Genomic DNA, 22180 nt, shown 5'->3' on the forward strand with positions numbered 1-22180 from the left:
ACACATATATCCCTACTCCATGTGAACGGTATGTTTCTAACGAACCATGGCTTGACTGCCTTCTCCAGGCGAAACTCATACACATACGCCGAACTGGCACACTGTCGAACGGGGACATCTAGTGGTGGATTACTGAACAGAGACTGTCAGACGGTCTATCATAGACTCATTTATTTACTGTGGTTGATTTTGCACTCACTGACTTCAGAGTGAGCTGTTTAATAAATCTAACTTTGAAAATTCAATAAAAAATACATCTCACACACAGGGCACCTCCATCTACCTTAATTACAACATACTTGTGCTGATTCCAATTTCTGTACTGCAAGTAAAGAAAAATGCAACTCACGTTCAAATGTATAATTATCACAGATTTTATTATAGTCAGTTGAAATTAAGTTACATAAGGAGGGCTGTACAAACCAAAGAAAGTCAACCAATCAGAATCAATCTCTACAATGGTAATTGTTAGTTAAAATAACATAATTTATCAGTTTGATTTTCAGTAATCTGTTTTCCTGGGAACTTGTAGGTGAGAGACATTGTGCTGTGTGTGTGTGTATGTGTGTTTGTGTTGGGGGTGGGGGTCCTCTTCACTCATTTCCACTGTCCTCCTGGTCGTTCTCCTGCGACGGCTCGGCCCTGGCTTGGTGCTCAGGGTAGCTGAGGATACGTCTGTTGACCTTAATGAGGTACTGCTGCTGTTTGAAATAGACCTTCAGCATGCCCTTCATCACCACAAAGGCAATGCCACCCTGCAGAGACACGGGCCTGTTAGCTCTGAGACAGCGCGCATGGCACCCACCACAATAACCCCAACACCCACCCCATAACCCCAGCACCTACCATAATAACCCTCCACCCACCACAATAACCCTAACACCCACCACAATGCCCCTAACCCCCACCACAATGCCCCTAACACCCACCCCATAACCCTAACACCTACCACAATGCCCCTACCACCCACCCCATAACCCTAACACCCACCACAATAACCCTAACACTCACCACAATGCCCCTACACCCACCACAATGCCCCTAACACCCACCACAATAACCTTCCACTCACCATAATGCCCCTAACACCCACCACAATAACCCTAACACCCACCACACTGCCCCTAACATCCACCCCATAACCCTAACACCTACCACAATGCCCCTAACACCCACCACAATGCCCCTAACACCCACCACAATAACCCTAACACTCACCACAATGCCCCTAACACCCACCACAATGCCCCTCCACCCACCACAATGCCCCTAACCCCCACCACAATAACCCTAACACTCACCACAATGCCCCTAACACCCACCACAATAACCCTAACACTCACCACAATGCCCCTAACCCCCACCACAATGCCCCTAACCCCCACCACAATGCCCCTAACCCCCACCACAATGCCCCTAACCCCCACCACAATAACCCTAACACTCACCACAATGCCCCTACACCCACCACAATAACCCTAACACTCACCACAATGCCCCTAACCCCCACCACAATAACCCTAACACTCACCACAATGCCCCTAACCCCCACCACAATAACCCTAACACTCACCACAATGCCCCTAACCCCCACCACAATAACCCTAACACTCACCACAATGCCCCTAACCCCCACCACAATAACCCTAACACTCACCACAATGCCCCTAACCCCCACCACAATAACCCTAACACTCACCACAATGCCCCTCCACCCACCACAGTGCCTCTAATACTCACCACAGTGCCCCTCCACCCACCACAATGCCCCTACACCCACCACAGTGCCCCTAACACTCACCACAGTGCCCCTCCACCCACCACAATGCCCCTACACCCACCACAGTGCCCCTAACACTCACCACAGTGCCTCTCCACCCACCACTGTGCCCCTAACATCCACCACAGTAACCCTAACACTCACCAGGATGGTGCGCTGCAGGTTGGAGTTGACTCTGTGGAACAGTAGCCTGCCCACCAGGTTAGCGACGGACGGGAAAATCAGCGCCCCACACAGCGTCCGCGACACGGAGAGATGGTCGCCGCTGTACGGACCCTCGGCGGGCAAACGCGGCAGACGGCTGATCCCTGGGCACCGCAACAGAGAGCAACCTGCTTTACCGACGCATGAAATCTACTGCCGACTGTAACCGTGGTTACTCTGTAATGAAACCTGAACAGGTCAAGTCTTAAGCACTCGATCTACAGACGTCTCTGCAGTGACCAATCAAAATGCTGCATGCTGTTTTCAGCTAACATTCTGGTGAGTCAGAGCTAAAGCCTGTGTTCCTTACACACAGAGTCACTGCCACAGACCTGGGAGTTTGGCGGAGTGTCTCTGCCACAGTCGAACCACATAGTCTTCCCAGCGAATCATCTTCCCCAACACCAGCATGACTGGAATTGTGGGCAGACCCATGAGCAGAAACAGTGGATCTGCACGCTCCATCACATCCAGCCCCTTCTTATGGCCCACCACCTGAGACAAGGCAACAGCACAGGGCAGCAGGCATGACCAGCGGAGCACAGGGCAGCAGGCATGACCAGCGGAGCACAGGGCAGCAGGCATGACGAGCCGAGCACAGAGAAGCAGGCATGACCAAAGGAGCACAGAGTAGCAGGCAGAGGCAAGAAAAAAAGAAAGAAAGAAAAAAAAAAGGTCTTTAGTGGAAATACAGGGCATTTTTTTTCACTGTGTCTTTGAGGCAAAAATGACAGAGACACAGAGGAAAACGTAGCAGCGATTGAATAAAGATTTTATTACCACTAATAATTTCACATAAAATTCACATTATAATAACTCTGCTTCTGGTTTCACCAAATCCTCTCTCATTTCACCAAAACAAACAGGCACCGCTGGGCAGCCTCTTTTTCAGGGCTTATTTTAACGTCTTTTCTATCTTTAGTGATGACAGAGATCAAGTCCCTTGGTTGTGACATTTCACTTAACTCTGTTTATCTTTACTCCAATTCAGTTCCAACTGCACTTCCTAAAGCCTAGTGTCAGTTCTAACAGATCTGAGTTCACTCATTAATTCTGAGTTTCATTTAGAATTAACCCTAAGCCTGATTCTACTCAAACTGAAAGGTCCTGGCAGCATGAGCAGATAACACTCTCTTTAACAGACTGCCTGTCTCAGTGTAGGAAGGTGTTAAAGCATTTGTGATGAATTATGGGTGTGAACTGAGTGTCTCTCACAGACCTGCATCACAGTGACAGCTCCATAGGTGACTGCAGACCAGTACACGGTGCCCACCACCACACCTGCCGCCGCAAACGGACTGACCCTGGACAGCACTCTGTCAACCTGCTGTAGGAAGTACACCAGAGGGCCTGCAACACAGACACACACACACACACACACACACACACACACACATGCACGCGCGCACGCCCATAAACGCCATACAACAGACACACACATATGTATATGTATACAAACATACAACAATGCCCGTACATTTGCGCGCACACACACACACACACACACACATAAACCTTCACCATCACTCACAATCACCTCTGCAGTTGGCGGGACACAAAGTCTTTTTCCAGGGCACAGTGAAGGTCGCCTCTATACTGAGACACACAGAGGAAAACATACATACAGACAGAAGCACAGAGAGAATGATGGGTTTACCCATTTTGGGGAAGACGACCCTGTACTCAGTGCCGCACTGCGGACAGCTCACAGCCCCAGCGCTGCTTTCCTTCTGCTTCTCGTCCAGCCAGCGCTGCAGACAGGACTGATGGATCCACTTGGTACAACCCTTACATCTGCACGGACTCACCCACTCCGCCACCCGATCCTCTCTCTCTGTGGCAAAACACACCCAGCAGTGCCTGGGGCGGACAGAAACACAACGTACGGTTAAACGTCAGTCAGTGCTCAGTGAGAGACACATGCAGGCAATACTGAGATACAAGACAAATTTATGTTGGTTTCAATCAAATTAGCGTTACTTTTATTATTATTCATGGTCTTATATCAGCAACTTAGCGAAAGAAAGTTTACAAAAAGCGCTGCCATTGTGGTTCTGGCTACTCCTGATCAGGACAAATTATTTTTACTTTTGTCTGAGCAAACCAAAATCAAAAACATGAAATGGTCTCAGTCAAGCATATGGAACTGGCCAAGTGAGACCATCTTGGGTGAAATGTTGAACCTGGCTTACTTCTCGGGGGGCTCATCTGTGCTGGCCATCTCTTGTCAAGTCAGATTCCAGTTTAAGCATGGGTCAGTACAGGGCGAGGCCTCGCACACCTGTGAAGGACAACCTGGCTCTTAAACACGACAGTGAATTTCCTCCGGGATCAATCAAGTGTCTAATACAGATTTCCAAACTCGACAACTGAGCGAGGTAAACAGAGTAGCTTTCCCGATGGAAGTTATTAAGTCGAGCTAAAGTGCTTTAGGTATTACCAGCGTTAAAAATGAATTCGCCTTTTCATATAAGGGGTATACCACTTAAACTAGGAACAGTATGTAATGTTCGAATAAATCGATTACAAAACGAAAGCGATGCAGTTTGCTGCTATACGGTTTTAGCAAGATAAAGACTACAGAAATCACTGAGCACTTAACATTACTAAAGTCAGGGGAACAATAATTAGTTGCTTTCAGTGACGCACCATTAACTGAAAACTACAAGTTTTAACGATATGGCAGATATCCGAGTTCGCCATAAATAACAAGTTAGCCAAGTTTACTTTAGTAAAGAACTGACCACAGAAACTAACAAGTTAGCTGAACTTAATTAGCCAACTAGGCAATGGAGCTCGCCACCTCGCAGCGACACTGAAAATAGTCCTTTAAAAAAAAGCCCTTACCGTCGTAACGAAAGGCTACCTAAAGAGATGGATTCCGGCACACACGGTACATCTACACGGTTGTAACTACCTAAGGTTTCAGGTTGACTACGGCAATTTGCGGCTATCTTCTCTTGAGGTCATTCGGAGGAGGAAAACATTCAAGTTTATTTCCGTGTGAAGAATTTAGTTGCACATTTCAAAATAAAAGTCTACCAGTAAAGGTTGAATTACAATTATGCGATATTACGGCCTGTGGTCTGCAGTGTTGTTCAATGCTTCATTTCACTATTCATGAACCATGTCAGTGCCAGTACACTGTACGCATTTACATCAGGCATCTTCAAACACCCTTTGTAATTTTTGGTCAAATTACTTTGCTAACGTGTCTGTGCTTGGCAAATGAATGAATGTATTACTTCACAACAGTCGTTATAAGTCCAGAGTATTGACTCAGGAGAGGTAAACGTATCAGGTGCATTTCCACACATTCACACAGGGGAACCAAATCAGCCCAAGCTATGTGAAGCTGAATTCCATTGATGAATATGGTCATAGACAACTGTAAGGAGATCGCTTCCGCAGAAGGAAGAAAAGTCATATGTTTGAGTCGGGAGGGCTCGTGTGTTTTCTGAAGAAAAAAATGACGAATAAAAATAGAAATGTTGAAATGGAGAGTCTATGCAGTAAAGCTCTGAAATGTTATTTGCAAAACTGTATTTGTCGCCTCGGTAATGCGGATAAAAACATTTGGAACAACAGAGGACGTAAATCTTTTATTTCGCAGTATTCACTATAAGCGATTGTGTCTCAATAAAGATACTGCTCTTAATAGATATGATCCATATGTTTTCTAATCATGGGCTAATCAGCAAATATCACCGTATTTTTTTCCGCGCACATACTTGGTTGGTGGTATGCAGCGGCTCTTCTGATGTACTGCTAAGCACGCCAATTGGCTCTGGTAAATGTCAATCAATGTACGTTTCTGCACGTTATGCTGCCCCACGGTTAGGTTGACACATCAGCAGACATCCTCTGCTTTTGCAGCTAGGGAGACCTGCAGGAACGGTTATTTTTATATGAGCAAACCTACTCAGAACCTGGGATTTTAAAGGAGGTTTGATTGAAAAACATACTAAACAGCAGATTCATCATGGAATCTTATGACATTATAGCTAACCAGCCGGTTGTGATTGATAATGTAAGTATGATGTCACCCATCCACACCCTTGCTAGCTGATTGCATTGTGTAGCGGCGTTAGCTTGTTAGCATCAGCATGCTAAATGGTCTATGTCCTGTTGTGTTAAGATTTATCGCACGATGTGTCGTTTTGGCTGTTGAGTGCACATTATTATGCAGATTTCTTGTTTGCTGATGATAATGCGGCACGTTCTACCTGTTAATAATTGTCTGCCCCAAACGTCGACTTTTTTCAGCCCAAGAATTTACCTGCTAGCTAATGTTAATAGAGCGGTAGCCAGCTAGTCAGTTTCAAGCTAGGATGATTCAGATGACAACTCAAGTGCCTACCCTAGTAATGCAATAATGGGACACGTGATGTTATGATCCGATTCTTAAGGACATTAATGTTAATTCTCCACTCAATGCTTACTAGCAGTCAGTTATTATTTAGCAAGTGACAGTTGTCTAATTTGACAATCAGTCGGCACCTAGCCGTTCGCTATGACCATCATAGACTGTTATTGTTGCTAAGATGGCTGGCTAGCCACAGGTCTTCGCTGTGAACCCCGCCTAGCTAACCGACCAGAACTGTGCTCTACTTTATTAAAAAGCAGTCAGTGTCACCGAGTTTCTGTGCTTGGAGCGATGATTAGCTGAAAAACGCTTGTCTATTTGCTAATTTTTATACCAAACATTTGTGGGTAATTTGTAGTCTAGACAAACTTCACTATTAAAACTGACGCTCCCTGCTGAATATGCACCGCCAACGTATGGGAAATGTTATTCTTTTGTAGACTATACATGTTTTCAGTCGTGTATGGAGCGCATTTAGCCAAGTCGTCGATGTTAATGAAATCAATGCCGATCAAATAATGACTGTTTTGAGGTTTCTGTTATTGTAAACTGTGTGACAATGTAGGTTGTATATGACTGGCGTCAATCAGTACACATCGAATATGTCAAAACATGAAACGGGCAAGAAGGAAATGATTGCGTAAACCGTTTGCGTTCAATAATTAATTTTACACTAGGCCTAGTCCCAAATCTTTGCCTCCTCAGTGAAATCCTCGGTAGCGTTTGTAGCGATGTGCTTGGGTTCGCCCCCCTCCCTCAGGCTCTGTCCCATGACTAGGATATGAACAAGAGGACTTCTAACGGCAATAGGAATGATGCTCCCACTGAATCTGTGTGTGCCTTTGGTTTCAGTGTTTTCTGATCATTTTTATGACTAGCGATGCAATCTTGGGGGTGTATTCTTACTATGTGTTTTCTCAGTCCTTTAACTCCTCTTCTTCTTTCTTCAGGGCTCTGGTGTCGTGAAAGCTGGCTTTGCTGGAGACCAGATTCCCAAATACTGTTTCCCAAACTAGTAAGCTTTCATCAACACCTCGTCTTTAGTGGAAACAGTCTGTATCTGTGTGGAGACCACTGTGTGAAGGATGTAATTCTGACGCTTTGTTTTGATGTTGTGCTTTATCGCAGTGTCGGACGGCCCAAACACGTGCGCGTGATGGCAGGAGCCCTTGAGGGGGATATTTTCATCGGACCTAAAGCTGAGGTTCAGTTTTTACCGTATTTTCCCTTTTTTTCCCCTTTCCTCTCACGTCACAAACTCTTTTGAAGTCTGCTCCTCTTTCCTCTGATCTCATTCTGACTTTGGTTTGGTATCCCGGTCTTTCTCTGGGTTACAGGAGCATCGCGGCCTGCTGTCGGTACGTTACCCGATGGAGCATGGCATTGTGAAGGACTGGAACGACATGGAGCGGATCTGGCAGTACGTGTACTCGAAGGAGCAGCTGCAGACTTTCTCTGAGGAGGTGAGGATCCGACCCCAGTGTTTTCCAGCAGGCTTCGTATCTTCTCGGTGCTCTGTCTGAGAGCAGGAGAACTGTGCTGAGAGCTCCCTCCTGTTGATTCAGGATTGTTTTAACTCCTCGTAGACAAAGTCTTTTAATCATGTTCTTTTTCACATCCTGTTCCCCTCAGCACCCTGTACTTCTGACTGAAGCTCCACTCAACCCCAGTAAAAACCGCGAGCGGGCGGCTGAGGTCTTCTTCGAGACGTTCAACGTGCCTGCTCTCTTCATCTCCATGCAGGCGGTGCTCAGTCTGTGAGTACACACACCTGGTCCGAGCGCTGCGTGTGTTAGCACGGGGGGCCACTTTCCCGCGTTTGAACCATTTGTTGGTGTCACTGCCTCAGGTACGCCACCGGCCGAACGACGGGCGTGGTGCTGGACGCAGGTGACGGGGTCACACACGCCGTGCCAATCTACGAGGGCTTCGCCATCCCCCACTCCATCATGCGCGTTGACATCGCGGGCCGCGACGTCTCCCGCTACCTGCGTCTGCTCCTGCGTAAGGAGGGCTACGACTTCCACACCTCAGCGGAGTTTGAGGTGGTCCGCACTATCAAAGAGGTATGAACCCTTTTGGGCTCCCTTTACCCATGTAACCTCACTGGTCCTCAAGGCTGAGAGAGAGATCTCCATGAACGTGGGGCTGTCCAGTTGTTCTCTGTGTTACAGGAGCACAAACACCATGGTTTGTAATTGTTTTTGGGGTGTTTTTTCAGAGGGCCTGCTACCTCTCTCTCAACCCTCAGAAGGACGAGACCCTTGAGACTGAGAAAGCGCAGTATACTCTGCCTGACGGAAGCACTGTAGACGTAAGACACGCAGTCACATCACTGCGTCAGCATCTTCTACGTAAACGTTAAAACCCTTGAAAAATCTTAACCACATTTGCTTCCAGATCGGACCTGCCCGGTTCCGGGCCCCTGAGCTTTTGTTCCGCCCAGATCTAATTGGAGATGAGAGCGAGGGAATTCATGAGGTCTTGGCTTTTGCCATTCAGAAGTCAGACATGGACCTGCGGCGCACCCTCTTCTCCAACATTGTGCTCTCTGGTGGCTCCACACTTCTCAAAGGTAATGTGGGTCATTCCATCCATGGTCTGGACATGCAGATGAAGCTTGTTTTGTTTACAGAATCATTGACAAAGCCTTTGTGACTGAGTTCGCTGACAAAGCCTTCTGACTCTTACAGGTTTCGGAGATCGGTTGTTAAGTGAGGTGAAGAAACTTGCACCCAAAGATGTTAAAATTAAGGTAAAGTAGTGTTCATACCTGGAGTGGCAGATGTTCGGTTTGCTAACTATTCTGTCTTCAGTATCAAAAGAGCACACTCTCAACAGTTTGAGGAGGAACAGGTAGTGTGAATGGAAAGAAGGTACTGAAAGCTGTGCTGAAGTGCTGAGTGCTGAAAAGCCAGTTTGATGTGATTGGTAATGAGGGAAAGGCCCAGGGAGGCTGTGTTCTGATCCCTGGCCTTGTTTCAGCCTGAAAACTGTGTGTGTTTGTGAGAAGGCCAGTTTGTTCAGAGGTCTGATTTGGATCTTAATGTGTCCTCTGGTTTGTGCTCCAGATCTCAGCACCACAGGAGAGACTGTACTCTACATGGATCGGGTAAGAATTCCTGTTAAAGTTCACAATCTCATGGCATGGAGCAGAGAGATTCTGTAGCAGATGTGTCATGAGTATATACAACATGAGACGGATGATGATGAGAAGGATGACAGGGAGGGATGAAAAGATACATACATTTATATTATGTATACATATACATATACAATATATAAAATATGCATATATACCTGATCGTATCATTTTACACATTCATTGTTTGGCAGTTAGTGATTTTCAGTGGTGCAGGATGCTGAAATCCTTTTGCTTGATGAACTTTGAGGATTTTAGAGAACATGTAACGTGAGCAGGTGCTTACTGTGTGCAGCCTGTGTCAGGCTGACCTGTGGAAAGGAGTTCTCCACCCGTGTTGATTGATGGCAGAGGTTTTTTTTATCGTGTCTGTTTTCGTTGCTCTCGCCGTGTTCTGCTCTCAGGGGAAGTATCCTGGCCTCGCTCGACACCTTTAAGAAGATGTGGGTCTCGAAGAAGGAGTACGAGGAGGACCGCGCCCGTGCCATCCACCGGAAGACGTTTTAACGGGAGATCAGCGCAGCAAAGCCCCCGCCTCCCCTCATTCTTTTGGTTTCACCTCTCTGCCCCCCCCCTAGCTTGGCCTCCCTTCTCCTCCCTCCCCCTTGTCCTCCCTAGCAGGGAGTTTCCCAGGACTTCTCCCCAATCTGCAGCTTGGCATGCCTTGTGTTGCCCTCCCCTCATCAGGTGACCTGCCCGGGACTGGACTGGGGTTTAGGCAGGCGTTCTCCAACAGGTCTGCACCCATCTGCGCCCATCAAACACAGACAAAAGGCTTTTCAAGAGCAGCAGTCAATACTGTCAGCACTGTTGTCTCTTTTCCTGAAGGCGATGCTAATATTCGACGCTTAAATATTTATTACACTCTGTACCCAGGCCTGTGTGATACTGTCATATCATGTATTCTAATGAACATGAAGGTTAATGTGTTACACAGTCATTAGAATTTCATTCCAAATTGAAGACAATGTTTGTTTTTTTTTGTTGTTGTTTTCTCCTGTGTTAAGTCATCTGTAATAGATGACATGGTGTGGATGTTTAGACTGGAGCACACAGTAGTATTTTTATTTGTTTGTTTGTTTGTTTTTCATCTCTTTGACATGGTTATGATGCTGGGAGGGGCAGTAAGGAGATGTACAATAGGGGAACATATTTCACCACTACAGTTTGCCATAGTGGACACTAGTTAATTTATTGTCTATGTCCTTGTCGAAGTTGTCAAGGCTGAAACCACTCTAGTTTAAAGGAACTAAATCACAGACGCTGAGCAGAGATAATGTGTAGCCAATAGCCGCTTGAAGAAGTATTCTTCATAGCATGCACATGTCCTGTAGAAACCATTAGTAAAAATGCCAATGTCAATACTGCCCCCCCCCTCCCCTCAGGATTTTCTTTTGTTTGACACCTCTGAAAAATGCGGTCTGAGAAGTGATTTGAAATATGAGAGGATCTTCTGCAGTTCCTATTTGCGATATGTTTGCAGTATTCTTAAACTGTTGTGTGTTGGTGTTGCTGAGCTGATGCCATCTGTGCTTGAACGAAAATGTTTGAAATGTTGTTCTGTTTGGGACCTGTCATGTGTGTGTTCCAAAAGAAAAATACAGATATTCTGCCCAACAAGACTCACTCTCGTAGCATCAACTTCTGATTCAGAGTTTTCTCCCCTTCATTAGAACAAAAATGCATGAAATGGTAAAGGTAGAGAGTACTGTCGATGATTGTTGAGAAAAAAAAAAAGAAAAAAGAAAATGGATGCTCCCGAGAGGCGTGTGGAAAGATGAGATTGTGGGAGGCCGACGTGATTCCGATCTTTTGTGTTTGGTGAGAGACAGGGGTGCTCTCCCGCGGGGAGCAGGTTGTGTCCAAATCCATGTCATCTGTACTGAGATTCGCCTTACTCCAGTGTCTGCATTGGACTGTCGAATGCTTGGTCGTTTTTTTAAAAGAGAAAAATCATCAGCCTTGTGTACAGTGGATTGTTATTCAAAATTCAAAACAAAACAAAACAAAAAAAAAAAAAAGACAAAAAGTTCTAAAATGTACAATACTGTTTCTTCAACTGTTGCTTTTACTTTTTTGTTTTGTAAATTCAGTAAAAATAAATAAATTAATAACTGCAGTCTGGAATATGTTTTTCACATCATTTTGGCAACTAATCAAATGACAGGGCTGGTTTATTACTTGTGGACATTAATTTAATAAAGAACGCAAATGGTCTTGCTTTTTGGTCAGGCCTTTGGTTTGACTACCTGAGCGAGAAAAAGGGTGTGTGTGTGTTGGCGGGCGGGGGCATTCCTGTCTTGGATTTTGTTGGATTATAACACAATTCCTCATTCTGTGTCTGACTGCAGATGCCTAATTACTATTGTTCCTCACAAATGAGCAACAAATCCTGCCACGTCATGTTCATGTTCATATTCATATTCAGTGTGGCTATGTCAGCAGAGCCTTCACCGTGATGAATGTAAAGAATGAATTAAAATGTCAACCAGTCCCCTGTTTTCAGGTCAAACCCAGACACAAGCTTTAAAGGAAGCCATGAGAATATAGTTATATCAAAAAAAAGAAAGGGAAAAAACTATGACCAGTGTATTTAGACAGTTGAAACCACTGGGAAAGTGAAAACCCACAAGAACACAATCCTCAAAACTTAGATGCATATTTACAATAAAAGCAAACCTGGGGGGTATTTCAGAAAGCGGGTTTAGTGACAAGTTCGTTAACTCAGAACAAGTAGTAAAGCTCATAATAGAAGAGACCTATGGTTTTGTTTTGCTTGGCGAATGAAGCCATAGGGCTCTTCTATTAGGTGGTTTACTACTTACTCTGAGTTAACTAAGTCTGCGTTTTCACTAAACCTGCTTTCTGGAATTCCCCCCCCCCCCGCCCCCCCGCGATCTAGCAGTGATATCCAGGTCTAGGCGTGAAGGTGTTGGGACGATGTAAATAATAATGAACGTTAATGTATGTGCTTAATTTCCAGGTTCGTATATTTTTGTTCATGAAATGAACAATAGAATGGCATTTCTGAAAAGCCAGATATCTGGGGATGACATCTGGATTAACCGCATACCATTTTCACGATAAAAAAAAATGGCAATTTAACAAGATGTAAGAGAAAGAAACTGGACAAGAGCTTGTTAGCCAACGGGGTATCTTTGTCTACGCAATGCGCAGGTGGCGCTCGTGAACTAGTCCTTCGTTTGTGGCTCACTGATTGGCTAGAGGAAAATACCATTCTTGCATGTTTTAAACTTCCTCTTGTTTGTAGCAATGCTAGTAGCATTTAGCGCTTATAACAGTATGTATTACTGTCCATTTGTGACATACTACTAGGTAACGAACATTCGTCTGCACGTTTTATCCTTTAACGTGTTAGCTGTCTTCGTTTTGCCGCCATTAACCATTGAAAGGAGAGGATTTCGGTCAGAGATGAGAAGGGTTACACTCTTTGTTAATGGCACGTCCACAAATGGCAAGGTGTGTTTATGGGTGTAAATGTGTTTTCAGATACACTGTTACTCCTCTAACAGTTGCTGGCCAGCCGACTGGCCAGTGTGTCGAGGAACTGCATATCATTTAGCCTATATTTATCCTCAGATAAGTCATGTCTCTGCTCACAGGTTGTGGCAGTGTACGGAAGTTTGGTCGACCTATTGTCTGTCGCAAGCAGTAAGCTGGGAATCAAAGCCTCTAACATTTACAATGGGAAAGGAGGCCTTATTGACGATATAGCACTCATAAGGTAAGATCAATGATCCCATTAAGCACATCGTCTCCATCTTATCTTAACGCGTGCGACGCTGATACAGTATGTAAACTTTGTGAACGTGTGACAAGATGATGTTATCAAAAATGGATAAGCGTTGTAGGTTACAGACGGTCCGTGGTAGCTATGGCTTAGCAGAGTTATTCGGATAGCCGTTGGTGTTTTGTTTCGTTGAAAATGCACAATACCATTACATGCTCTGTTCCTGCTTCAGGGATGATGACGTCCTGTATGTCTCTGAGGGAGACTCGTTTGTAGGTGAGATAGTACCTGTGTTTGATAACGTACGTTTAAATTTCTAACTGAATGTCGCTTATCACGCTACTAAAGTAAACGTCCGTCGACTCTCTGTCTGACAGATCCGGTGGAAGATTCTGAACACCAAAGAGAAGTCCGTTCGCGAGCTCACACTGACTGGTTGACGCTGAACGTAGGAGGTCGTTGTTTTACCACCACTAGGTAACGGTCAAGTATGACAACATCTGCGAGTCCATAGTGTATACTGCACCACGAGACCGTTCCCCCCCAAACTAATCCTGTATTCATGGAGTCTTCAGTCCTTTAACTTGCATCCTTACTATAATTTTCAAGTCGTCTGTTGCGACTCTCTTAAGCGTCTTTGTTTTGTCAGGAGCACACTGGTGAAGGAGCCCGAGAGCATGCTAGCCCACATGTTCAGAGATAAAGGTAAGATTTCTCTCGTCTCCACGGCAGGGGACAGGCTGTCTCCAGTCATCAGTGGAGATACCCAGTTCTGTTTTTTATGGTTTATTGACCATCGCTGGTCAGTTTCACCGGTCTGACGTAGACTTTGTGTGTCCTGTTCTGCCTGTAAAGCAGATGTGTGGGGAAACACGCAGGATGAGCACGGCGCCTACCTGATTGACCGCAGCCCTGACTACTTTGAGCCCATCTTAAACTACCTGAGACACGGTCAGCTGATCATCAACGATGGCATTAATCTGCTGGGTGAGCATGTCCTGTCCCGTTTACAGCACCACACGCACCTTCAGACTGTGACAAACCTGGACACGCCTTCCTCACGCTGGTTAAAACAGGTCTGTTCCTCCGACAGGGATTTTAGAAGAGGCTCGTTTTTTTGGGATAGAACGCCTGGCCGAGCAGCTGGACGGTTTAATCAAGGCAAGCAGAAAACCGTTTTACGTTCACTTTCAGTTTAAATACAACAGAAACACGAAACACGTTTCCTTTTCTCAATTTCAATGAACATGTTTTGTTTCCTTGTACAGTTTTGTACAGCGAGAGTACATTTGGAGGGGGTTTTTTGCCTTTAGATTTTTTTAACAACATTTCCTTTCTTTTTCTAATTTTTATTTATTTATTTATTTAGAATTCCCAGCCGCCCGATGACCACTCTCCCATCTCCCGTAAAGAGTTTGTTCGTTTCCTGCTTGCCACGCCCACAAAATCAGAGCTACGCTGTCAGGTCAGGCTCTTCATTCTTCTAATGCGCCCCATAATACTACTCTTCTATTGTATCCCATAATACTACTCTTCTATTGTATCCCATAATACTACTCTTCTGTTGTATCCCATAATACTACTCTTCTATTGTATCCCATAATACTACTCTTCTGTTGTATCCCATAATACTACTCATCTGTTGTATCCCATAATATTACTCTTCTATTGTATCCCATAACAGCACTCTTCTATTGTATCCCATAATACTACTCTTCTATTGTATCCCATAATACTACTCTTCTATTGTATCCCATAACAGTACTCTTCTATTGTATCCCATAATATTACTCTTCTATTGTATCCCATAATACTACTCTTCTATTGTATCCCATAACAGTACTCTTCTATTGTATCCCATAATGTTACTCTTCTATTGTATCCCATAATACTACTCTTCTGTTGTATCCCATAACAGCACTCTTCTATTGTATCCCATAACAGTGCTCCTCTACTGTGTTTCATAACAGTGCTCTTGTGCCTAATGAAGCCTGGTGAATGTAGTGATGACATGTAGTGAACTGGTTGGCAAACACCTGCCTGAGTAAGAGCAGACAGGTCATGTGTGTTCACTGTGCGCTTGTGGACAGGGCCTGAATTTCAGCGGTGCGGATCTCTCTCGTCTAGACCTGCGTTACATCAACTTCAAAATGGCCAACCTCAGCCGATGTAACCTCACGCACGCCAACCTGTGCGGCAGCAGCCTGGAGCGCGCCGATCTGTCCAACTCCAACCTGGACGTGAGTCCGCAGCCCGTCTGGTCGTGGTCAGAGGGCAGCCGCGGCCCATGGTTACACACATTCAGTCGTTCCTCACTGTGTTTGAGGCCAAGTTGTCAAACCTGTGTATCCATTTTTAGGGCGCTAATTTGCAAGGTGTGAAGATGCTTTGCACTAATGCAGAGGGAGCATCTCTGAGGGGGTGTAACTTTGAGGATCCAGCGGGACTAAAGGCTAATTTGGAAGGTAAAGAGCGCTCTGTAGGGTTTGGTGGCAGCCGACCTGGGCTCGGGGGGGGGTGGCGACTAATGATGAGCTGTGTTTGTGGGGGGTGGGGACAGGGGCCAATCTGAAGGGGGTGGACATGGAGGGCAGTCAGATGACGGGCATTAACCTGCGCGTGGCCACACTGAAGAACGCCAAGCTGAAGAACTGTAACCTGCGCGGGGCCACTCTGGCCGGGACCGACCTGGAGGTGAGAGACCTCTCTGATAGTTCAGTCACGGCAAAACCAGACGTCCTGTGTGTTAGCTGTTCTCTCACGACCCTCTCTCTTTTTAATCCTCACTGAACAGAACTGTGACCTGTCTGGGTGTGACCTGCAGGAGGCAAACCTGCGAGGTTCCAACGTGAAAGGAGCCATATTTGAGGAGATGCTGACGCCTCTTCACATGTCTCAGAGTGTCAGATAGCGCCCCCTGCTGGCTGTCCACAGCCCGTGTGTGCACCCGCCTGTGTGTTGTGTTCTGTCCTTACAGTGCTGTTGCATGGAGACATTGAGCTGCTCGTTCTTCCAGTGGGAACAGCCTCCTGTAGCTGAGCCCTGACAACCATCAGGGATTAGGCCCTGACCAAACACACACTCCTCTCACACCCCGTGAACATGTCAACAGTCTGACACTGGACATCTAAAATAATCTCATCACCTTGACTACAGGAAATCGTAATGTGAAGAGTTTTTTTTTTTTTTCGTTTTTTTTATTTGGATTTCAGGTTTAATTGTTTTACTCAAACATGTAGATGTGTGTGGTGATGAGACGCCTTCATGTGTCTGCTTTGGTCAGCGAGATATTGGGAAATTCTGAAGTGCAATACAGTAGACGGATCAGTTGACGTCTGTAAATACTGTTTTCTTCATCCTGTGTGACTGTATTCTTCTTCATCATCATCATCATCGTGTGTGCCTGTACTCGTCTGACTCGGCCGTACCTTGTGCTGGAGTCTGTGCCTGTGGGAGGAAGAGAACAGTTTCACTGCTGGACTGTGACTTACTGTCAGACATGTTGCGTCTGTCTGTCTTTTTTTACGGTCTAAAAGCTTTCTCTGTGTGTTTGCCTTGTATTGCTTTGAATATTGTCTTTGAAAATTGACGTATCTAAATATATACATTTTTAAGGATCTTTGTGTTTCAGTGGAGTTATGCGAAATGATCTGTGAAATGAAAATAAAGCCAACACTGGAATTCCAACCTTGTGACTTTTATGTCCATGTTATTGTATAAATATTATCATTTGAAATCTTTATTTATGTATGTAAAATTTACAACCATTAAATTCCTGTAACAGTTTTCCACCTAATAAACCGCGAGCCCCTTTACCAGGAGACGAGTTGGTAGGTTTGTCTTCGCTGACGTTCTAGTTCATTCTTCACGGCTGGTACACTTACATTCAGTCGTTTGGTTGACGCTTTAATCCTAAGCCTCTGTGAAGTCTAAGTGTCACTTCCACAGTCGTCTGAACTTTAACGAGATGCCCTGACAGAGTCACTAATGCATTCGTCCTGGAGCTGAACCAACGGGTAAGAGAAAAATGACATGTTCCAAAACAGAACATGGGGGCTTGTGTCCAGGCTTGTGTCCAGAAGGTCGCTGGTTCGCTCCCCTAGATTGAACCCTAAAATGTGGGTGGGGGGAGAGGTCGAACAGCGCTGTCCCCTCCCTCAACATCCATGGCTGAAGTGCCCTTGAGCAAGGCACTTAACCCCCAACTGCCCACTGCGTCTGCTCCTGGTGTGTGTGTGTTCAAAACCGGGTGCATAGGATGGGTTAAGTGCAGAGTGTGTGTGTGTGTGCGCTCATGGAGATTCTATTCTATTCTTCCGTTAAGATTTTCTGGTTTTAATGCACATTTGACCAGCAGAGGGCAGCAGTGTGCAGCGCAGCTTCTGTTTGCAGGTTTCATTGACCGAACAGATGTTTTCCGTGCCGTATGTGCAGGTCTGTGAGAGCAGTGTGGGTCATTCGCTCGCGGTGGCCGTTAAGCGCTGTAGCAGACCATGAACGCTTCATCGATGGCCGTTAAGCGCTATAGCAGACCATGAACGCTTCATCGGCAGGAAACGCTGCTTGGATGATATATTAATCTGTGAAAACCATGACCAGAACCAGACGACAGTCCAGAATAAGACGCACGTTAGTGAATTTGACAGGGCACATGGTTAAAAAGAGTGTACGCTTACAGTGACAAGATTTGCACACGTGCAGTTTTCTCACTGTGCGAGATATTATAAATGAGCGAAAAGCTTATGAGCCGTGAGGTAGAGGAGCGGTAGTTTTACGCTGTGATCTGCCGCAATTCAAATCTGTCTGTTGACATTTTTCACGGTCTTTAGGAAAAGCACAGGTGATGTTTCAGTGGACGTACATACTTTTTACATCCCTAAAAGCTTCCACTCACCGTTCCATCAAAAAAGGAGAATTGAAGTGAGCTGAAAGAGTCATTCAGTCTGGATGTGGATTCAGCTGCTGCTGCCAACCGCGAGACGCATCATCCCGACTCTGTGTGGGAGGACCCGTAACCACGGAAACCACAACGGCCCAAACTGGCCATCCTCTCCCCCCTGCCCCCTACACCACGAGGGGGGGGGTGGGGGGGTCAATGTTTAGTTTGTATGACTTTGTTGGTTGATGAGCACTGGTAGTTTAGAGAAGGTTGTGGCCTGATGTTTCATGGTCAGGGGTGGTTTTCACCATCACTTCTAGGAATTCTGTGGTTTTTCAATCAGCATCAAACTCGTGAAGTTGGCGTTTTGTTTATTGTTCTCTCAAATGCAGCCGTATGAAGGATCGTTAGAGAAATCACAGCAAAACCACAACCTGTGCCGAGAAATAGAGACATCAGTTTAAAAACACGTCCCATGCAGAGCAGACTCACTTCACTTAAACCTGTCAGCTCTTTTAAGTCAGAGACCTCAGAAACAGAGACCTCAGAAACAGAGACCTCAGAAACAGAGACCTCTGAAACAGAGACCTCAAAAACAGAGACCTCTGAAACAGATTCACGGTCAAATGTTCCTGTTTAAAAACGCCTGTGTTTCCACCCACTCCTGCTCACTCCTCTCCGCCTGGATGTGCTGCCTTAGCTCACAGGCCTGGTGACACGGAAAGCAACGCCCCCCCCCCCCCCAACCCCATTTAGCCCCCAGACGCACGTGGCCCTTCCTCCCTCACACTTCCTCCACCCACTGGCTCCCGGTGTCCGGCCCTCGGGAACGTGCTCCAGGAGTGCCACACTTCCATCCCGTGGAGCTCAGCACAGAGTTACTGGGCCTCGCAGCCGCCTGGACCCTGTTAGACTCTCCTGTGGTCTGTGGTGAGAGGGGAAGAGAGAGAGACCCTACAGTGCAGTGGGAATGTGTGCTCTGTCTGCTCTAGGCCTGTCCTTAGACGTGCAAAAGGAGCTCTGTTATGTTACACACTGATCATGTCTGTTACTACCATCCTCACAGAGATGGCTGACCATACGAGTGTGTGTTCAGCTTCATGACCCAGTCTGATTATACAGTACTGTGTGTAACTGATCATACAGTACTGTGTGTAACTGATCATACAGTACTGTGTGTAACTGATCATACAGTACTGTGTGTAACTGATTATACAGTACTGTGTGTAACTGTGTATGTGTGTGTGTGTGTGTGTGTGTGTGTGTGTGTGTGATTATGAGGGAATGTGATCAGTCTTGTGTAAGGAGCTGTGAGTGTATACTTTTGGGGCTGGAGCTCTGATGGAAGAGGAAATGTTGGTTTCTCACTGCCTGGAACACTCCCAGAAGTCTTTTACTGAGGGTCTTTTACTGAGGGTCCTTTACTGAGGGTCTTTTACTGAGGGTCCTTTACTGAGAGTCCTTTACTGAGGGTCTTTTACTGAGGGTCCTTTACTGAGGGTCTTTTACTGAGGGTCTTTTACTGAGGGTCCTTTACTGAGGGTCTTTTACTGAGGGTCTTTTACTGAGGGTCTTTTACTGAGGGTCCTTTACTGAGGGTTGGGTCAATGGTTACATCTGCCGCTTCTAAGAGCAGACGCCATGTTTGGCTTTGAGTGGATGGGGCGAGATAGGGCCTCCTGACATTTGAAATGTAATATTTTTCAAAGAAATCAGCGTTCAGATAAGGACACATTTGCGGTGTGTGAATACTTGTCCCAAATATTTGTCCAGCCGTATGTAGAAATGTGACTGAAGGAGCTCTTTGTTAAAAACCATATTCATAAAACCATCTCATCCTATGCTCTGGTAACAAGAAATGACCCAAAGTCATTTTTCACACACATTGTCCTTTCCGGTGTCAGCCACATACCTGACCACAGACCTGACCACAGACCTGTCCACAGACCTGCCCAGACATGGACTGCAGGATCTCTGAGCTGGAGTGACGTCCCCATTCTCTCTGATGCTGAGAAATGTCAGAGAGAAAAGCAACATCTTCCTCAGGACTGTGTCAGAGAGAAAAGCAAGACACATGGACAGTGCTGTGCTGTTACACACAGGCAGGGCTGTGCTGTGTTTGTCTGTGTCAGCCCCCCCCAAAGAAATGGACTTCTCCTCCAACAGTAAACAGTAAACTCCTCCAACAGCAACACTGCATCGCTCTGCACCCCCCCCCCCCCTGTTAGAGCTGCCCAGTGCCCTGTGTGTGTTTGACACTGCTGTGTTTGAGACAGGATGTGTGTGTTTGACACCGCTGTGTTTGAGACAGGATGTGTGTGTTTGACACTGCTGTGTTTGAGACAGGATGTGTGTGTTTGACACTGCTGTGTTTGAGACAGGATGTGTGTGTTTGACACTGCTGTGTTTGAGACAGGATGTGTGTGTTTGACACTGCTGTGTTTGAGAGAGGATGTGTGTGTTTGACACTGCTGTGTTTGAGACAGGATGTGTGTGTTTGACACTGCTGTGTTTGAGACAGGATGTGTGTGTTTGACACTGCTGTGTTTGAGACAGGATGTGTGTGTTTGACACTGCTGTGTTTGAGACAGGATGTGTGTGTTTGACACTGCTGTGTTTGTGCTCCTGCCTGAGGAAAAACCTGGACATGCAGCCATAATGAACCCACAGACTGGACAGTCAGTCCTCAGAGAAAAAACACACGATAAGACTCGTGTGATGCAGGTGTGAAAGTTGTCATCACACAATTAACTTTAAAGGATAATCAAGGAATGATCCTCAAAAATGAACAAGGGATGACAATATGTGTGAAACGTTTACCTTAAAAACAGGCAAAAAAACAAAACAATCAAAAAACAAGAAACACTGATGTGGTAGCTTCAAAAGTACCAGAAAAACAAAACAAAACAATAATGTCAGTCTGTCAGTCTGCTGTCAGTCTGTTCTCTGTGACCCTGTGACCTCTGACCCCAAACGCCTGTGTATATACCTGCTCAGGTGAGCTCCTGTGGGACCCTAACCCTAACACCAGCAAAATGCACGTCTCCATCCGCAAGATTCCCGGAACATTCAAAGATCAAAAGCCCTCAAATGTCAAAAATGCAAACTCCTGTAAGGAAACGAGTGACCAGCAGGGTGTTTCTCTGGGGAAAAACTGACCCTTTAACTGCGGCCTGCGTCGGCACTGGGACAGACCTCAGCATGGTAAATACCAGCTCAAGCAGGATCTGAAGAAGGGTTCTCACCACCGAGCGGCGACGAGTTAAAAATACCCACGCAAAGGCCATGCTGCAGCTCTGTCTATAGCACAACACATCCAAAACCACAGACCCAGACCCAGAACCCAACCCAGCTGTCCAGAACCTGGTCCAGCCCAGAGCCGTCCTCCGGCCAGGCCCAGGCAGCCTGGGTTCCTCGGAGGGAACGTCACGGGCACGCAGACAGAGCGATCAAAGCCGACTTCACCTTCTCTACCACCACGGTGCCCGAGGGCGTCTCTGGGCAGCGCCATTAAACGCATCTATCCTGACATGTTTTTACTCCAGGCCAGCGCTGGTCACACTGGAGTCGAGTGTGACAGACAGCCAATCCGTTTAATCTGTTAAACAAGAACTAAAAGCCATAGCAACGGAGTCAACAACCTGTAGTGTTTTTCTGTTGTTGTTGTTGCTGCTGTTGTTGTTAAATCTGATTGTTTGTAAAGTCTCAGGGTATAGAATGTGTGTTGCTATGTGTCACAGAACAGATGAAAGCTTTCTGTCTGATCCCAGGTGGCACTGGGACCAGATTTGGCTATGGCACTGAATCACCCAATGGGATTTTTCGAGTCCGACCATGTCTAGTCTTTACAGAGTTTACACCAGAACCACAGACCTCGACAGTGCTCTTCTCGTTGTTCTGTAAGGTAGTCATTCTGTTTGCTGGTCTACCACAGGGATGGATGAATATGCCATGAAGCCAGGCCGAGGAAGTGTGCTATTTCCAGCCGCTCTGCAGTCGGGGTGACCCTAGAGGCTAATGATAGACTCTCAGTGGAGAATTGGATTGAAAATATACAG

At 46.1% G+C, this 22180-nt stretch overlaps 3 protein-coding genes across 3 annotated transcripts; 2 read left to right on the forward strand and 1 right to left on the reverse strand.

The window, feature by feature from the left end:
* Positions 1–350: 350 nt before the first annotated feature.
* On the reverse strand, positions 351–4949 carry marchf5l (membrane-associated ring finger (C3HC4) 5, like). Its single transcript, XM_030768502.1, has 7 exons — positions 4832–4949; positions 4177–4265; positions 3642–3844; positions 3204–3334; positions 2317–2479; positions 1925–2088; positions 351–755 (listed from the first exon to the last, which is right to left on the reverse strand). Exons 2-7 carry the CDS (start codon positions 4203–4205, stop codon positions 594–596), a joined length of 852 nt encoding a protein of 283 aa, XP_030624362.1. The 5' UTR covers positions 4206–4265; positions 4832–4949; the 3' UTR covers positions 351–593.
* A 906-nt stretch (positions 4950–5855) lies between these two features.
* actr1b (actin related protein 1B) lies at positions 5856–11114 on the forward strand. Its single transcript, XM_030769275.1, has 11 exons — positions 5856–6014; positions 7301–7365; positions 7479–7554; positions 7688–7813; positions 7983–8107; positions 8200–8416; positions 8572–8664; positions 8751–8925; positions 9044–9105; positions 9422–9462; positions 9897–11114. The coding sequence occupies exons 1-11, from the start codon at positions 5967–5969 to the stop codon at positions 9997–9999; spliced, it is 1131 nt and encodes a 376-aa protein (XP_030625135.1). The 5' UTR covers positions 5856–5966; the 3' UTR covers positions 10000–11114.
* Positions 11115–12924: 1810 nt separating this feature from the next.
* Positions 12925–16344, forward strand: kctd9b (potassium channel tetramerization domain containing 9b). The gene is made up of 12 exons (XM_030769276.1): positions 12925–12972; positions 13116–13237; positions 13476–13519; positions 13621–13720; positions 13893–13948; positions 14102–14230; positions 14337–14404; positions 14613–14708; positions 15334–15483; positions 15603–15708; positions 15804–15937; positions 16038–16344. Exons 1-12 carry the CDS (start codon positions 12925–12927, stop codon positions 16152–16154), a joined length of 1170 nt encoding a protein of 389 aa, XP_030625136.1. The 3' UTR covers positions 16155–16344.
* Positions 16345–22180: the final 5836 nt, after the last annotated feature.

Source organism: Chanos chanos, chromosome 3 (genome assembly GCF_902362185.1).
Source record: "Chanos chanos chromosome 3, fChaCha1.1, whole genome shotgun sequence".
NCBI classification, from domain to species: domain Eukaryota; kingdom Metazoa; phylum Chordata; class Actinopteri; order Gonorynchiformes; family Chanidae; genus Chanos; species Chanos chanos.